We start from the raw sequence: 17,117 nt of genomic DNA on the forward strand, positions 1-17,117 counted from the left end.
TGGACTCCTTCCGGAGCCCGAAGAAGCGTAGTGCGCACGCGCGGAGGTTTCTTGAAGCGCCGGAACCACAGGACCGGGTGGTGGTGGGCCGGGCGGAGAGGTTCGTCGAGGGAGAGGTTCCCCCGCGCCGCTCGGCTCTCCGGGTCGCGGCGCCATGAGGCTGGCCTCCCGTGCTCTGTGGGCCGCCGCAGGGGTCGCCTGGCGAGAGAGCTTCCCCCTGGGCGGCCGCGACGTGGCGCGGTGGTTCCCGGGTCATATGGCCAAGGGTGAGCTGGGACCTGGAGGGGCCTGTGTTTGCGCGGTGAGGCCCGGGGGCCCCGGTTCCCGTTTGCCCATCAGGCTGCCAGCGCGCTGGGCCGGAGGCGGCGGCGGCCCGGGGGCGGGCCTGAGCCCTAGCAAGTCCTTTCTGCCACTTTGTTCCCCCAAGCCTCCGTTTCCACATCTGTGTCTACAAAGCCGTACTCTCCTGAATCTTGTTTCGAGCACTAGACGAAATGATGGTAGGAAGGCCCTCGCCGACAGGGAGACACAGAATCTGAAGCAGGCTCCAGGGTCCAGTTACTGTCACTGCAACACCTTTAAGACACGGGCGTTGCTGTTCTGCCTGAAGCCCTCTAGGAGTTTCTTACTGTTGATTTGTAAAAATGTGCTCGAGAAGACACATGGGGTCGGCGCGGTCCTTCGTGTCTGCGATCGCCCCCGTCGGCGCCCTCTGCTCGTCGCGTAAACGGTGAGCCGGTGCCCGCTGCGCCGGCCCCTGCGGAGTGCAGTGCGCAGGTGTCCGCACTCGGCCGCTTGCCGAGGATGTGCTGGGGTCCCGGCTGCGCGGCGGTCTCCGTACTGAGGACTGCTGCTGGGGAGGGGGATGGTTACTTTCGATGTGGGCGTGGTTGCTGGTTAAGGGGTAGTTCAGTGCTGTGCGAGTGTGTGGAACGTCCAGGCCAGGGGCTGAGGTCGAAACTTACGCAAGCATGTCCACACAGCGTGGAGGGCCCAGGGAATTGGGTGGTCAGAGTTACCCCCTTTTAAGGCTGAGACCAAGACCCATAGAGGTTAAATACTGCCTCCGGAGCCCTCCAAGTGGCTCCACCCCAAACATGCTGCTGCCCTTCAGGCAGGGCCTCTTTCTGGAGACACCGTTGTTGAACTTGGAAGAGGCCCTCAGCTAGTGGGTATCAGTTATGGTGACTTAGGATCTGCACTCAGATGTATTATCTTTAGGTGGTCTGTGGTGGTGTGTTATTCTTGACCGTTTGGCTTCACCCAATCACTCTTGAAAAGCCATACACACTTTCCCTTAGGCATCTTTCTTCTGTTTTTCAGGGCTGAAGAAGATGCAGAGCAGTCTAAAGTTGGTGGACTGTATCATCGAGGTCCATGATGCCCGGATATCCTTTATTGGTGGTGATACTGTGATTTATGATACGTCTATATAAACCTCTATAGACACACATATAGGCATATAAGTATACATAGGTATATATGGGTGTGCGTGTATATATGTATATATACTTATATGTGTGTGTTTGTGTATATTTGGTCTTTGTCCCTGTTTCGGACACAGGGCTCCTAAAACCCTGGGTATTTCTTTTTTCTTTTTTAAGTTTATTGATTTTTGAGAGAGTGGGGGAGGGGCAGAGAGAGAGGGAGAGAGCGAGAACACTGACAGCAGAGAGCCCAACACGGGGCTCAAACTGATGAACTGTGAGATCATGACTGAGATCATGACCTGAGCCGAAGTCTGACACCAACTGAGCCACCCAGGCACCACACACCTGGGATATTTCTTAAGTATGAGATGACTTTTGGAAAGCCACTGGGGCACCTAAGTTTGAGGTCTGGTTGCCAGGGGAAGTGATAGGGGCTGGAAGTCGGATTGATTGCCAATGGCCAATTATTTCATTAATCAAGCCAATATAATGAAACCTTAAGAAAAGCCTAAAAGGACGGGGTTCAGAGAGCTTCTGGGTTGGCAAACACGTGGAAATGGAGGGGGAGGGGCACATTCAGAGCATGGAAGCTCTGTGCCACTCCCTCATCCATTGCCTTATTCGTTTCTTCTATATGGCTCTTCCTGGGTTACAGCCTTTTATAATAAGCCAGTAATCTAGTAAGTAAAATGTTTCTCTGAGTGCTGTGAGCTGCTCTAGCAAACTAATTGAATCTGAAGACGGGGGTGTGGGACCTTCCCACCGATAACAAGTTGGTCAGAGGCACGGGTGACCACCTGGACTGGGGATTGGCACCTGAAGGGGGTGGGGTGGGGAGGTGGCACATTATAGGACTGAGCCCTTAACCTGTGGGGTCTGACTTTCTCCAGGTAAATAGTGTCAGAGTTAAGTTGTGGGACATCCAGGTGGTGATGGTGAGTTGCTTGATGTTGTCCCCAACCTCCCATTCCCAACACTTGGAAGTGGGTGTGGAATTCTAGTGGTACAGGAGAGGCCCTCCTTCCCGAATCAGGCATGCTCAAGGCGCCAGGACGCATTCCTGGCTTGTAGCCTTGTCTCCACCCACCTCCTCGGTCTGGTCTCTGCTCTGGGCTAGTCTGATTCCATAGTGACCGGCCGCCTCGCCTCTCATAGTTACTGGCATTTAACTCTGACCCTCACTACATGTTAGAGTTCCCCCAGGAGCCTTTAACAAATTTTGATTTGGACCCCTTTCCAGACCAGTTATCAGAATCTCTGGGGCGGGGTCCAGGCCTTGTGTTTTTTGAGGCTCTCCATTGATATGTAGATATCACTGCTTGTCTCCGGCCTGTGCCTGCCATGCCCAGGCCTTCCAGCTCAAGTTGGGGTGTGCAACTTTCATTTCGAAGGTCCTGCCCGTGGGGGTTTCCTCCGTGCTTGAGGCAGGAACTGGCAAGGACTGGGGATCTTGCTTGCTAACACGTACTTTTCAGACCCTACTTTTATTGTATTTGAGCTATGCTCAGATTCTCTTTATGTGGTACAGGCGTTGGTTTGAGAGTTCTTACCACTTCAGGGGATAGCGGATGAGGGACAGTTTTCACTATTTCAAAGACTTGGAACTTTTGTAATGAAGTATCGAGTTTATTCATTGTAAGTGAAATTTTGCAGGCCATCTCATGCTGCTCAAAGTGTTTGCTGGCAGTCGTATGTTTGTCAGAAATGCTGAGCCTGCAGTTACGATTCAGTGCTCTCTAAGAGGACACCTGGCCCATTGGCTTCTAGTTGTCCGGCCTTTTCTCTAGGACGGCAAGAGGCCTCGCTGCGTTTCGGCCCTGGGATGGAGTCTGAATTATACAGGATTGGTTAACCCTTGAAGGTAGAGTGTGATTTGTGGCTGTGCGCACAGCAGTTTAACTGGTACCTGGACCCAGGGTGTGCCCGAGGCCTCAGGAGTCAACAGGAGATGAAGCACCGGGTAGGGGCCAAGTGTTCAGAAGATAAATCTATGGGCCCTCTCCTGCCTGGGCTATGGTCCCATGAGGGGGACCTGTCATGATCCCCAAGGGTCCTTGGCACAGGGAGGAAGGGCCTGGCCGTGCTGGTAAGGAGGCGGAAACTTCAGTGGTGGTTTCCATGGGGGAACCTTCATCTCCTTGAAGGTAACCAGAGGGCGGCAGTGGTTTGAGGTATACTGGTTAGGACTTTACGGGAGGCACTTTTTTTGAGTGATCGATCATTCAGTTTGAACCCATGTACCTTGGCAACTAAACAAAGAACCCGCTATAAAACCTTCCGCCGAGCTTTGTTTTTTGTTTTTGCCGCCACCATTCCTGTTTGAGAAGGCACGTGAGAAGGTGCCCTCTCCTCTGCCAGGAGGGCAGGACCGGGCTGTGAGGCTGGGCTTCCTCTGCCCAGTGCCTTCTACAGATTTTCCTCTGGGGGCGCCTGGGGCGCTCGGTCAGTTAAGTGTCAGATTCTTGGTTTCAGCTCAGGCCTTGGTCTTACAGTTGGGGAGATCGAGCCCCGCATCAGGCTCTGTTCTGACAGTGCGCAGCCTGCTTGGGATTCTCTGTCTCTCCTTTTCTCTATCCTTCCCCCTGCTTGTGAGCACATGCTCCCTCTCTCAAAATAAGTAAGTAAACCTTAAAAAAAAAAAGAATTTCTTCTGAAGGTGGTGTCAATCTGCATAACAAGATGAGACAAAATAAATTAATGGGCTGATAAGCCACTGAAGGAATTTTTGCCTTAATTTTGTCACATTCCACTTTCAGGCCGCAACCCTCTGTTTCAAGAAACCCTTGGGCTTAAGCCCCACGTGCTGGTCCTCAACAAAATGGACTTGGCGGACCTGAAAGAGCAGCAGGTGAAGGTCCCCATCCTAGACATCTCCAGGACCTGGGTTGTGTCTAGGGTCATCCTTGCAAGCAGACTTCATGTTGATTGACTCAGGCAGGCTGACTTTCACAAACAACCCTTTTTTGCAGAGGTAGTCCCGAATGATTTCTCAAAATGACATGCTTCTCTCTAATCCTCAACTTATGGTCCAGATGACCAGAAAGTGCATCTCCCATGGGAAGTGGCCAGGCTTTGCTGCTGGATCCAGGTGCCCCGCAGGGTGGCCTCTGGCCTGATGTGGCTCCTGCTGCAGATGCAAGACTCCTGTTCTAGCTCGTTTTAGTTAAGTTTCAGTAGCCGTTTGCGGCTGGTGGCCATAGACACAGGCCACAGGTACTGACCTGGAGGTCCCCTGTGATGGCTGCGTTTGCCCCAGGCACCCATACAGCCCATTCCATGGCCTCCCCGACACCTAGCCAGTCCTGCACACCAAGTGCGCTGGGAGCTAAGAGGGCCTGCGGGCCCAAAGTAATGTCTCCAAAGCAGACAGGATCAGGGACACATGTGACTGAATGCAGGGCATGCCCATGTGTCCCAGAGGCACAAGAAACATGAAGGTCTGGGTGTATTATTTTTGAGCGTTCACCCTGCTTTTCTTGCTGTATTACTGAGCCCTTTCTGAAGGGCTGGTGCCAGACCCTTGTGGGTTCCTGCCAAGCTGTTTTCAGCCTGTTAGTGGTACAGTGTCTGCTCTGTTGGGAGAGTGCATTCTGGCTTCTTGGCTGGCTGTGGTATGTTTGAATTACTTAAACCTCAACCAAGCCTCTGTCACAAGGTTTTCAGGGACACATCAAATACAGGAGCTCTTTGTTCACTGAGAATCCAAGCAGAGGCGACCCCTAACCCACACGTAGGCACCTCTGGTCATTTAAATCCCTCCTGCTGTGCAGAAGTGGGGGGGGCGCTCCAGCGCCCCCAGAGCAAGGTGCTTGTGGGCTTCACTGTTTCACCTACTTAGCATCACAAGCTTTGCTCTTATTGGTTGAGACTTGAGTTATCAGTGATTGCTTCTGCCCTTACGTGCTAATTTTTGTGGAGTGTTGGGCGCATAATGTCACCGAACCTGGGGACGCAGTGGTGTCTCACCTGGCCAGGAGGTGGCAGGAGTGTCAGCTCCTCCTCTCAGGTGCTGCTGTGGGCACGGGTCTTGGAGAGGAGAGGAGAAGGCCCCAGGGGGCCCCTCATGGGGGGTGGGTGGGGGTACCCCATGGGAATGTATTCACTTCAAAGGGTGGCTTCAAATATGTCATTGTTGTGGCCTGTATCCTCATCTGTATCACGACAAAGTACGTAATGAAACTAAGCAAATGACTTTTGGTTCATTTAGGCATTGGCCATGTTTTTAGCTCAGTAGGTGGTCAAACAGCATGATTCCTACACTGATTTAACTCAATATTAAGACCAATTACATTGATTTAACTCAATATTAAGACCAATAAATTCATATTAACCTTAGTTTACTTGTGAGCTTTTAGAGCATTGCATATACTTTGTACTTGGATTAGGTTCAAGCCTGAGTTTACGGTGGTGGTTTTGTGAGAGCCCGTCAGAATACTCAGGACTAACCAGATCTATCGATCCAGCCAGGGCTGCAGAACTTCGTGCTGGAAGTGCTCCTTTTCCGTGAAGGTGCCTGCGTCCCGAGAGGGTAGCAGTGTGTGAGCGGAGCCCTCATCCCCGCTGGAGCCTGGAGCCCCGGGGCGCCTGCCCAGGGCACTTCCCTCCCGTGCTCACACGGGGCCCCCTCCTGGTCTGCGCTCTCCGGGGGGCCCTCTCGCCTGGAGCACCCCAGGTGGGGGCGAAGCTTCAGTCTCAGGTCCTTGGATTTTAGCATATCACATCCATAGTTTCATTTAGTTTTTAAAATGGAAATATCTCTTTCAGAAAATTATACAACACTTAGAAGGAGAAGGCCTAAAACATGTCGTCTTCACCAGCTGTGTAAGGGATGAGAATGTCAAGCAGGTAAGTGTTTCTCTGTTTTATGCTCTAATGCTTTTGTTTAAATACATTTAAAAGAAATCCCATGGGTTACCTTATGCTCTTATAAGAAGCAGAGTTTTGGAGGTGATGGATGAGTTTGCTGGGGCTCCTGGGGCACACTCATCTCTGGTTGAGAGCAGGTGAGCCCCAGGCAGCCTGTGGCGTCTGCAGGGCACAGCGTCAGGCTGGAGCGTGCACCCTGCGCTGTTGTTGGACACGCTTCTGGAGGGTGTGGGGCCTCGTTTTCCGCAGTTATATCTCCCTCTGGGGGATTGACATGCTTGCTGATGGTGGAAGGACAGGTCAGGGCCCAGGTGACCCCCCCCCTGGCCCCCCACCCCCCCACGCATTCTAAACCCTGATGTGGACAGAGCCCTGGTCCCCCGATGCTGGCCATGGGGGTACACCACCTCCGGAAGCTAAGAGAGAAGTCGGTTTCTGTGCGAGTGTGCCGCTGTGTGGTCTGTCTTTTGCAGATCATCCCGATGGTCACGGGACTGGTTGGGAGCAGCCGCCGCTATCATCGAGGTGAGGTCAGTTGTGGGGCCCAGTGCTGGCTGTGGGGTGGTCCCTCCTGCAGAGGAGCCCTGGGCTAGCGGCCTAGCAGCGGTGGACCTGTCCCCGTGCTGGGCTGTCACTGAGCCCCAGGACTCCTGGGGGCCCTCTCTGTGCTGCCCTGGCCCCTGGAGCTGCCCTCCGTCTTGTTTGCAGCAGGGGTGGGGGGTGGCCCTGTTGGGGTGGCAGGGACTCCATGGTGACCTTTCTTCCCCTGAACTGGCCTGGGTTTGTGGGTTCCATTGCATGGGGCTCATGAGGCTCTCAGTGGGGCTGGGAGTGTTCTGGGTGGACCCCTGACTCCCTGCTCTTGTGCCTCTGCAGAGCCTAGAGTTCTGTGCCATGGTGGTTGGGATCCCCAACGTGGGCAAGTCCTCCCTCATCAACGCGCTCAGGAGGCAGCACCTCAGGAAAGGTACAGCTGGCCGCGCGAGCTGACCCTGCGGCGCCCTGCTCTTTCTGGCGAGCGGCCGCTCCTCCTCTGGCCCCGACCAAACCTACCGTAGCCGGGGCCTCCTGGCCCCTCAGGGTTGTCTCTGTAGCAGAAGGACCCAGGTAACTGATGTCAGGTTAAATGGTGACACGGAATTATCCTGTCACACATTTTATACATGATTCGTTCTCATTCCTGAACATGAAGTGTTAATATGTTTAACACGTGGATGACTCTTCTGCCCGTTGCTGTTTTGTTTTCTCCTTCATGGGAGTCTCTCTGATGCTGGTCGCAAGGTGCAGCCAGATGGATGGGGCCTGGTACCAGGCCGGAGGCGGCTGATGGGGCGCCCCCAGCGGGGAGACTGCCGCCTGCCCGACTGCTCAGGAAGCCCCCACTCCTTGTTTCGTGCTCACTCGGACTTGGAGACGTGCCCACACTGCTCGCTCTGTCGTTACCCTTTTTTCCGTTAAGTATTTCGAAGTGTAGCACCAAGTGGCTTCATGTTCCACACCAGCGACGCCTTCTTTACAACAAACCCAAACACTGTGAGCCCCGCGGGGCCATTCGCTATTTTACAGATGGTGTTTTTGGTGCTCATTGGAGAATTGTCAGATCATCTTTTTTTAAAGTTTACTTTTTTCTAATTGTGGCTTAAAAAAAATGGTGGATTAAGTATATTCAGTGCTACGCAGCCGTCACAGTATGGCTGCACTTTTCCGCGGTCTCAGCCTGGACGTCTACAAACATAAGCCCCAGTTCCCTCTCCCCTTCCACCATCTGGGCACCTCTAATCTGCTTTCTGTCCCTGGATCTCTCTGATTCCTCACATGAGTGGAGTCTCACAGTATTTGTCCTTTTCTGTTGGACTTTTTCACTGAGCATAATGTCCCCAAGATGCGTCCGTGTCGTGGCCCATGTCAGAGTTTTGTTCCTTTCCAAGGCTGAATAATATTCCGTTATGTTTATATACCATGTTTTGCTCTTCCATTCGTCACTGATGGGCACATGATTCTCTACTCTGGAGTTTATCTGGCCCCTTGGTTGGGAGCTGTGCTCACAGACAGGCCTGTCGTGGGCAGTGCTGTGGAGGCAGCCAGGCGCAGGCTTGGTGTCGGGAGCACAGGGTCAAGTCCAGGCGGGAGGAAGCGCCGGGAGGGAAGCAGCAGCTCTGTGCTGACTCCACGGCCAGGCCTGTGCCTGTCCTCACCTCCCAGGCCCTGGGGAGGCACATTGCAGTCCCTACTGGTTTGGAGCTGAACTGAGCATGAGCTCGTCTGGGCCTTCGTGGGTTGTGGGTGTCATTTCTTCTTCTGAAGCTTGTGTGCCAGGCTTCCTGTGTTTCCTACATCCAACAGTGCCTTTTCATCCCGCAGGGAAAGCCACCAGGGTGGGCGGCGAGCCTGGCATCACCAGAGCTGTGATGTCCAAAATTCAGGTAGGGTCCTTGGCTGCTGGGCCTGGAGCTCCACACACAGGTGCCCGCTGCTCCCCGAGGGCCTGCCCTCTCCACCCGGTCCACTGAGTGCTGCCGAACTTCCATCAGAGCTGTGGGGACGCGAGCTCATCACCCCTGTTTTATGGGGGAAACAGGCGCCTGCCTAAGGTCACACAGTAGCCTGTTCTCTCAGGCTTAGCTCAGCTTTTCTACAGGTTCCCTTTTTTTTCCCTGGGAGGAGAAGATTGGGGCCCTTGGGGCCTGTTCCTCTTATTCTCTGAACTCAATGGGGAAGCTAAGAGCTTGGTGGAAAGGCCTCCTCGGAACCTCGGGAGCCTAATGCCTGACTCCAGGGGCCGCCTCGCAGCCAGCCGGGAGGGGCCGCGGGCCTGACTGTCCTCCGTGTCCACAGGTGTGTGAGCGGCCGCCGCTGTTCCTGCTGGACACTCCTGGGGTGCTGGCTCCTCGGATCGGAAGCGTGGAGATGGGCCTGAAGCTGGCCCTGTGTGGTGAGTCGGGGTGCCCGTTCGTGCCCCTCCCTGCTGCCTGGGGCCCTCGGCTCTGGCAGGTTGTGCCTGCCTTTCCTGGCCCGGCTGTTGCCAGACCCTTGAACACGGTGCTGAGCGGGGTCTCCAGCAGCCCGTGCGGTCCTGGCTCAGGTTGGAGGTGGGCCGGGTGCTGCTCCGACCCCACTGACCCTCATGGCCCTCCTTGAAGAGAGCGCCTTCCTTCTCCCATTTTACAGCCGAGGTGGAGAGGTCAGGTCAGGGGCCACGGCCAGGCTTCTCCTCAGCAGCACCTCTGGCTGAGACAAGGAGGGGCCCTGGGGTACGGATGCCAGGCGGGATTGCCAGGCTCACCTTGGCCGCCCCATTCCAGGAACCGTGTTGGACCACCTTGTCGGGGAGGAGACCCTGGCTGACTACCTTCTCTACACCCTCAATAGGCACCAGCTCTTTGGGTGAGTGCAGGAACAGGGGACACGGCTCGCCTCTCTCGTCCTAGACAAACATAGTTTTAAAAATAGCAGCATTAAGATCCTATTAGACAAGCAGCCCGAGTACAGTTTGATATGTTTGTTACACAGTCAGGAAAAGCCTCAAGTTTCTTGTGCACTTTGGTAATCCCTCCTTCCTACCTTTACCTGCTCCCGTTTCACGGACGAGACCCCAAACCCCGCACGCCACACTTCGGTGGCCACATGTTTTCTGTCCTTTCCCCTGACGTTCTGTGCTCCCTCTTGTTGGGTTCCCGTCCTCGGCCTGACTGCTTTCAGATCCGTGCGTGTGGCGCCCCCTTCCGGGTGCAGATCTACACCTTGTTCACCCCCAGGAGTGAGATGCGCGAGCCGAGGACCACAGTCTGGCCAGAGCCTCCTAGGATTTCTTGATTTGGTTTCACTGACTTTCTCCGTTGTCTTTCTGTTACTTCATTGATTACTGGTCAGTCTTTATTACTATTTCTGTTTTGCTTGTTTTTGCCTTCGGTTGTTGAGAGAAGGTACTGGAGTCTCTGCCCGTGCTCTGTCTGTCTTGTGGCTCTGTCCGCCTGCTTCATGCGTTTCGGAGCTCTGTCGTGAGGTGTGGGGACAGTCTGGGGTCATCGAGTCCTTCTGATCAGATGCCCTTATGACTTTCTTGATCTTCACAATACTTTCTGCTCTGATGTTGACCTTGTCTGGTAGTTACACACTTACTGCAGCTTCTGATGAGTGTTCACATGGTGCATATTTTCTTACCCGTTCACACGGAGCATGTTTGTGTCTTTATATTTAAAACGTGTTTCTCAGAGTGTCTGGGGTGCTCACTCAGTTAAGTGTCTGACTCTTGATGTCAGCTCAGGTCCTGGTCTCACAGTTCGTGGGGTCGAGCCACTGTCTTCCCCTCTCCCACGTTCGCTCCCTCTCACTCTCTCTCTCAAAATAAGTAAATGCATATTTAAAATAAAATGAAATTAAGTATGTTTCTCATAGGCTGTGTACAAATAGTGAGGTCTTGTTTCTTACCCAGTCTGACCATTTCTGTCTTGTATTTTGGGTTTTGGACCATTTACATGTAATGTGACTACTGACGTCGGGATTAAATTTGTCATCTTACTCTTTGTCCCATCTGTCCCTTGTTCTTTTTCCTGTCTTTGCATCTGCCTGCCTCTCTCTGTCTCTGCTCTCTGCATCTTTCTCTCTGTCTCTCTCTGCATCTTTGTCTCTGTCTCTGTCTCCTTCCTCTCTTCCTCTGTCCCTCTGTCTCTCTGGGGTACTCTGACCCCCAGCTCCCCTTTGTGAGTGCGCCGCCTGCAGCGTCTGGAGGGGGTTGGCTCAGGGCGTGCGGAGGCTTAGGTGGTCCGACGCGTCTCACGGAGCCTGAGCACCTTCCCATAGCGTAGCTCCACTTCTCTCATGATCTTTGATCTTTGGGCTTTATGTCTTGTTTTTACGTAGTTTGTAAGCCTGACATGTACTGTTTTCACTCCTACAGAGACCTCAGGTATGAGGAGGAACTGTAGCGTTTGCCCACCGCTTTCCGGTTTGTGGACACTGCTTGTTTCCTGAGTAGGTCCGCGTTCCGCCTGGCACCGCCGCCCTCTGGCGCTCTCCTGCAGTGTTGGCTGTGATGCAGGCCTGCCGGTGAGGCCCGTTCAGAGGTGCCCGTGTTTCGTGTTCGTCTGGAAAGATTCTTGCCCTGTGTGGGCCAGTCTAGATGGACGGTTTTTCAGGACTGGAGAGACGTCGTCCTGTCCCGTTCTCTCCCGTGCTGCTTCTGACGGGGAATCGGTCACCTTGTCTTTGTTCCTCCAGCTGCCGTTAGGGTTTTCTTCTTATTACACTTTTGAGCAGTTTATGACGATGGCACCCGTATGGTTTTCCTGATGTTTCTTGTGCTTATAGTTGGTTGAGTTCTTAGATATGTGGCTTTGTAGCTCTTATCAGATTTTCAACCATTATTTCTTCCTGTGTTTTCGTTCCTGTCTACTCGTGTCCTCGGGACCTGCTGGGCACGGCTGCTGCCCTGCGCGTGTCTGAGGTGCAGCTCGCTCCCGCCGGGCTGTGTCCCACAGTGGTGGTCTCCGGTCCAGTTTGGATTCTGTTTTACACCTTCTGTGTATCTACTTCACTTTGTAACCACGTGGAATGTGGTCACGATGACCGACTTAACGTCTTTGCTAACCCTGGGGCGCTTTCAGCTGACTGACTTTCTCCCCATGAGGGGTCTGTTTTCCTGCGTGCCTGCCTGAGCATTTTTGCTTGGACGCTTGGCATTTTGAATTTTACCTCTTGAGTGATGGGTGCTTTAGGTTCCTGTACAAATCCTTAAGCTTTGCTTGAGACAGTCATCTGGAAAGAGCCCCTTCCAGGCCTGACTGGGCAGGGCCCCCACCCCCTCCGCTGCACCCGCTGGGTTATGAGGTTTCCGTCTGCTCCTGGCTCTCCGTGAGCACTGACCGCTGTCCCTGTGCCCTCCTGGGTGGTCCTTCCTGGCCTCTGGCTTGGGGGGAACTTCCTTTCTCATGTGTGCAGATCCCTTGTCTGATAAATGTGGAGGATGGCAGGCTTCCAGAATTCTCTCTGGGCAGCTCTGCCCTCTCTGGTTCTGTCACAGGACCTTTCCTGGGCCCACACTCCGGCCACCCTCGGGGCTCCCCAGGGCCTCCAGGTGCCGGGCTGGGCACTTGTCGGGCCCCGTTCACATCCTTCATAGCTTGACGTCTGGTGCCTTGAAAACCATCGTTTTGTATGTTTTTGGTTGTTCCAGGGGGAGGTAAATTCAGTTCTCATGACTCCATTTTGCAGGGAAGTAGGATTTCAAATTAATTTTTTGTTTCATTTCCATGGGAGGCTGTGTGGGCCTCCACGGTCCTATAACGTTTCTAGAGATCAGACAGCCGCCTCCTGCAGTGTGTGGTAGTGGGGTGCCCAGGACAGAGGGGCCGCAGGTTTGATTTGGGCACTGCCTTCCTCAGGGTGTGGACGTCCTCCGGGATGGGGTCTCCCCGTGGCCGAGCCCCGCCCTGCCCTGTGGACCCGGAGGCAAATCCCAGCGTTCACTCTGGCTCTCAGGCGGTTCTGGGACGAGTGACCTGCAGAGGTGCTGATCGTGTCTCCCGGCTCCTGGGGGTCAGGGAAGTGCTCGTCTGTGGATGAGGCTTGTCTCCGTCAGCGCTTCAGGGTCAGATGTGCCCGGCCCTGTGCTGGCCTTTCCCATCAGGCCCAGTGCCGGCATCTCGTGGGGTAGGGAGTCCCCAGGAGACACCAGACAGTTCTCAGCAGAGGTGGGTGCTGAGTCGGCTTGTGCTGGTCCGTGGGCCACAGAAAGCACCGGTCAGACCTGCTCGTTCTCCCCCAGAGAGAGTGCTGGCGGCTCCAGGCCCCGACCCACTCAGGAACAGGGCCGGATGACGCAGTCATCCTGCCAGTGTAGCCACGGGCTCCAGCGGGGGAAGCGGTCCTCAGGGCAGCTGGCCGTGGCCACGTGGGAGGACAGACGTCGGCAGCTCTCAGTGGGCGCTCATGCGGGGGAGGGGTCCTTTGTGCAGCCGGCCGTGATCCAGCGTGTCCTGGCCCAGTTTCCACTCCCCAACCGTTGGTCTTGGTGTAGATATGTGCAGCACTACGGCCTGGGCGGAGCATGTGACGACATCACCAGTGTGCTGAAGCAGGTGGCCGTGAGACTGGGGAAGACACAGAAGGTGAAAGTGCTCACAGGCACAGGTGAGTGCGGGGCCGTCAGCCTTGGGCTGGGCTGGGAGGACCAGCCTGTCGAGCAGTCCCTGGCTGCGGGGAGAGGACGCTGTGGGCACATGCGGCTGTTCTGGAATGGAGGTTCTGCAGAGGGCCGGCTCTTGGTCCAACCTGTGGAGGGTAAGGCAGCCCTGCCTCGTGGCACTGGGCACACCCTCCGTCCCACCCTCTGAAACCAGCTGAGGTCTAGGTGCCACAGTCCAGACTGTTTTCTTTGACTACCTGCGCTCCCTGAGGACGGGCAGGGAGATGCGTGTCTGAAACCTGCGCCTGCCCCTTGTGGACGTGCCTTCCTCACCAGACCCTCTCGGCTCCCCAGGTGATGTGAACGTCATCCAGCCCAACTACCCCGCAGCCGCCCGAGACTTCCTCCGGACCTTCCGCAGTGGGCTGCTGGGCCCAGTGATGCTGGACAGGGGCGTCCTGCAGAGCCCCCTGGTGGCAGAGCCCTGAACTCGTCCAGCTGGCAGGGGCCTCGCTCCTGCCTGGCCCTTGGCAGATGTGGGGTGTCCCAGACCTTCCCAGCCCAGAATCTGATGCTGGGACTCCCCTTCCCAGAGGCTCCATGCTGGTCACTGTCCACTCAGGTCTCTAATCCTGGAAGGAGCCCGTGCCTCCTGCTGCTCCACAGCCTGGCCAGCTGTTGGTTGTCGGGGACTGTGCCTGGGGGCTGGACATCAGGGCTGATGATGTTCCTAAGCGTCCCTGAGTGCCTCAACCATGCAGAGTATCTCTTCTGGAGAAGATGACGTTTTCTCAGGAGGAGGTGAAAGTAAAATCTGTAATTTTTAAATCTTAAAAGGCCAGTCTCTGCTGATGGCTCATTTGTTGTGCACCAGTAGCACCTTGGGCCCACATGTTCAGGTCTCTGTCACCAAAAAACCATGAAAAATGGGATCTGAACTGCTTCGTAGGAAAGGGCTCTTGTGTCAGGGCCTTGGCAGCGCCCCGGGTCCTGCAGCAGAGGAGAGGCTGTTTGCTAGCGGAGAGTTTATTTCACGACACGACCAAGATGTGCACATAAGCTGGACCGGAGTTTCCAAGTATCTGTGGCTGAACCTAGGAACCGTCCCCTCAGGGCCCTGGGGGCTGCCCTGCTCACGGCCAGCTGCGCGTGGGCTGCGATGGTTGCTGGTGTGGTCAAAGGGGACCCCAGGGCTTCCCACCGCTCCCCCCCCACCCCCGAGCACCTTCCAGCTAACAGGACAGTGGGACTCTTTCCCAGGGAACTTTACCTGCCAGCCTGCATTCCAGAAAAGGGTAGAGAAGGGAGAGGGGGTGGGGTGGACCTGGTCAGCAGCTCTGCCCCTTCTGTGTCTGGTGTGTGGCCTTCCTGGAGCCCCTGGAGTCTCTGCCAAGCACCCCCCCCCTCCTGAAAGTGCCCACACCGGCACACACTTCCTAAGCTGAGGTTCCCCAGCCTGGCTGCCGTCTGCCTCCTGCTTGGACCCTGACCAGTGGGGCAGGAAGTGCTCAAGCATGTGACTGTGCCAGATGTGGACAGGCTCTGGGAATCGGGATGGTGCGTGGTGCCAGGCAGCCTGTGTGGGCATCTCAGAGGCCGGGCCCACCCATGCTCCTGGCCTGAGGCACAGCCCTGATGGGTCTCCCTGTGCTGCCTGCCAGTACGGTGGCAGAATGGTCACCGCCCCTGAGGCTCTGGGCAGGGCTGGGCCGTGGCCTGCTGGTCTTTGGTTGCATCAAATTTGGTCTGGAATGGAGGGAGGGGCACCTGGGCTTGCACCCCAAGAGCGCTGGCAGTGCCTGTGCAGGAAGTTGTGGCTCCGTGTCCTGGTCTTTGGAGAAAAATGCTTGGTCCAGGGTTCCGCTGGTAGATCAGTGACCCTCCCCCTGACCAGACCTGACCAGCTGTGGGCGAGCAGAGACGCCAGGCCCCCCTCCCCTGGAGGTGCTGGTCTTGGCACTGGCATCTGTCAGCTGCGTCCAGAGGCCCCATAGTCGGGGGGGGGGGGCAGGGCAGACTCTGGGAGGCAGACCAGCGGCAGGTGAGGCTTTCAGTGAGCACCGAAATGGGGAGATCCAGAGGACCCAGGCCCGGGACGACGTTCCGCCGAGGGACGTGGGGTGGACGGTGTGAGGAGTCAAGACCCCCGGGCTTGAGCTCACGGACAGCGAACCAGGCCGGAGGCTCAAGGGAAGCGGACTTCGGGCGCCTGAGAAGCAAAGGCTGGTCTGCAGACAGGTTGTGTGCCAGAGGCGGACTTTTGCAGGGCCCCGCCTGGCGTTTCCGTAGATGCTTCCCTGGGCGCCTCCTGTCCTCAGAACGTCCTCACATGCGGGACGGCCGCCGCGGTGTTGCGGGAGTCAGCTGCTCAGCCAGCGCAATCCCACATCTGGTTGTGCTTGCTGCCACAGCCCGCCTCCAGGGACCTGCCTGTGGCCTGTTGGTTCTGACTTGAGATCTGGCCTCCACCATTCACACCCCGTCCTCACCGTCCGGGCAGCTGCTTGTTGGGAGATGGAGGTGCTGCCACAGCTACAGGCCTCCTGAGCCACAGCTGGCTGTCCTGGGGAGCACCCTTCCAGGGGTGTGGCAGTGGCCATCGGGAGAGCCCTCAAGCACTGGTTCCAGAACATGAGCCTGACGCTCAAAGGAAATGAAAAGCTCCTGAAGTTTAAACCGTGGGTCCCCCCAATTCCCAAAATAGGTCCCAAGAAGAGTTAAGTGACTTGTTTCAAGTTAGAGCACAGTGGCTCCAAAAGGCGCCTGGCAGTGGTCTTGAGAGTGTCTGCCCAGGGAGGGGGCACACTTCGGGCCCGAGGGTGCGGGGCCAGGCTCTGGGGCAGCCGCTGTGTCAGGGCGTGCTCTGGGGATTATCCGAGACGTGATGGGCATGCCTGGGCTCCAGAGTCCACAGATGGCCTCTCCTGGACAGGTGGTAGGCACACTAAAACCTGTAAGGGAAACCTCTCCCCCCAAATCTTCAGATTCGTTGGTCCAGTCTGGCTGCTTCTGTGAGGGGTGGGGGCCACAGGGCCCTCAGGAGGGCTGGAATGGCCTGAGCAGCCTGGTCTTGGGACATCACTTTGGGCAGCTCTGGAGACATGGTGGTGAGCTGGCCTGGATGGAGGGGCAGGGGGACCCTGACATCCAGGCGGTAGGCGGGGCATCCTGGGACTGAAGGGTCCTGGTCCTCTGGTAGGATGGGGGATGGGGAATCTGGGGAGGAACCTGGCCCGAGGGGTGGACTGGGGGCGTCAGTGGGCACCCGTAGGAGAAGCCGCAGCTCCTGCCCGGGCTGGCTGGAATCGCCCAGGCCGCCTCTCTGGGTCGGAGGCCACGGGCAGCGGCGGGAAGGGGTGCTCAGCGGCTGGTGGCCAAGGGCCGGCCCGGGTCGGAGTTGGGGGATGCTGCGGGGAGGGCGCGGGCTGGGGGCCGGACTTGGCCCCGAGCCCGGCCAGGCCTAGGGCCGCAGCAGCCCCAGGGCAACAAGGGCACCGCCTAGCAGCAGGCAGAGGCGCAGGCTGCCGGTGGACCCGGCCCCCGAAGTCCACGCCCGGTAGCTGTAGACACCTTGGCCCGTCCGGTTGCCGCCTGGTGCCGCGTCCTCGTCGTCTTCCAGGCCGCGCTCCCCGGGGCCTGTGGTCCTTCTCCAGCCAGAACCCGCCGCCAGGCCGGCCGCTGCTCCGGCCGCCGCCCCC

General features: G+C 56.5%; 2 protein-coding genes across 5 annotated transcripts in view; one reads left to right on the plus strand and one right to left on the minus strand.

The window, feature by feature from the left end:
* The first annotated feature begins 49 nt into the window (after window positions 1–49).
* MTG1 (mitochondrial ribosome associated GTPase 1) lies at window positions 50–14,255 on the plus strand. 4 transcript variants are annotated; one of them, XM_029932845.1, is made up of 11 exons: window positions 50–266; window positions 1,324–1,404; window positions 4,187–4,278; window positions 6,195–6,275; window positions 6,770–6,826; window positions 7,173–7,263; window positions 8,658–8,719; window positions 9,132–9,228; window positions 9,599–9,680; window positions 13,312–13,424; window positions 13,774–14,255. In XM_029932845.1, the coding sequence occupies exons 1-11, from the start codon at window positions 155–157 to the stop codon at window positions 13,905–13,907; spliced, it is 1,002 nt and encodes a 333-aa protein (XP_029788705.1). In that variant the 5' UTR covers window positions 50–154; the 3' UTR covers window positions 13,908–14,255. The 4 variants fall into 4 exon arrangements, with proteins under 4 accessions (XP_029788705.1, XP_029788707.1, XP_029788706.1 ...); XM_029932847.1 differs by having other exon boundaries at window positions 1,324–1,401; XM_029932846.1 differs by having other exon boundaries at window positions 1,324–1,388; window positions 4,174–4,278.
* A 172-nt stretch (window positions 14,256–14,427) lies between these two features.
* SPRN (shadow of prion protein) overlaps window positions 14,428–17,117 on the minus strand; it is a 3,120-nt gene continuing 430 nt past the window's right edge. The window contains exon 2 of the mRNA XM_029920753.1: window positions 14,428–17,115. Within this exon, the coding sequence (XP_029776613.1) occupies window positions 16,880–17,115 (236 nt within the window). The 3' untranslated portion in view covers window positions 14,428–16,879. The remainder of the gene's footprint in view (window positions 17,116–17,117) is intronic.

Source organism: Suricata suricatta, chromosome 2, assembly GCF_006229205.1.
Source record: "Suricata suricatta isolate VVHF042 chromosome 2, meerkat_22Aug2017_6uvM2_HiC, whole genome shotgun sequence".
In the NCBI taxonomy this organism is placed as follows: Eukaryota; Metazoa; Chordata; class Mammalia; order Carnivora; family Herpestidae; genus Suricata; species Suricata suricatta.

What these genes read in the sequence shown, in the direction of transcription:
- MTG1 (XM_029932845.1), top strand. Translation starts at nt 155, where the DNA reads ATGAGGCTGGCCTCCCGTGCTCTGTGGGCCGCCGCAGGGGTCGCCTGG. An exon ending in GAGGCAGCACCTCAGGAAAG is followed by an intron (nt 7,264 to 8,657) that starts GTACAGCTGGCC and finishes TTCATCCCGCAG; the next exon opens with GGAAAGCCACCAGGGTGGGC. An exon ending in CCTGAAGCTGGCCCTGTGTG is followed by an intron (nt 9,229 to 9,598) that starts GTGAGTCGGGGT and finishes GCCCCATTCCAG; the next exon opens with GAACCGTGTTGGACCACCTT.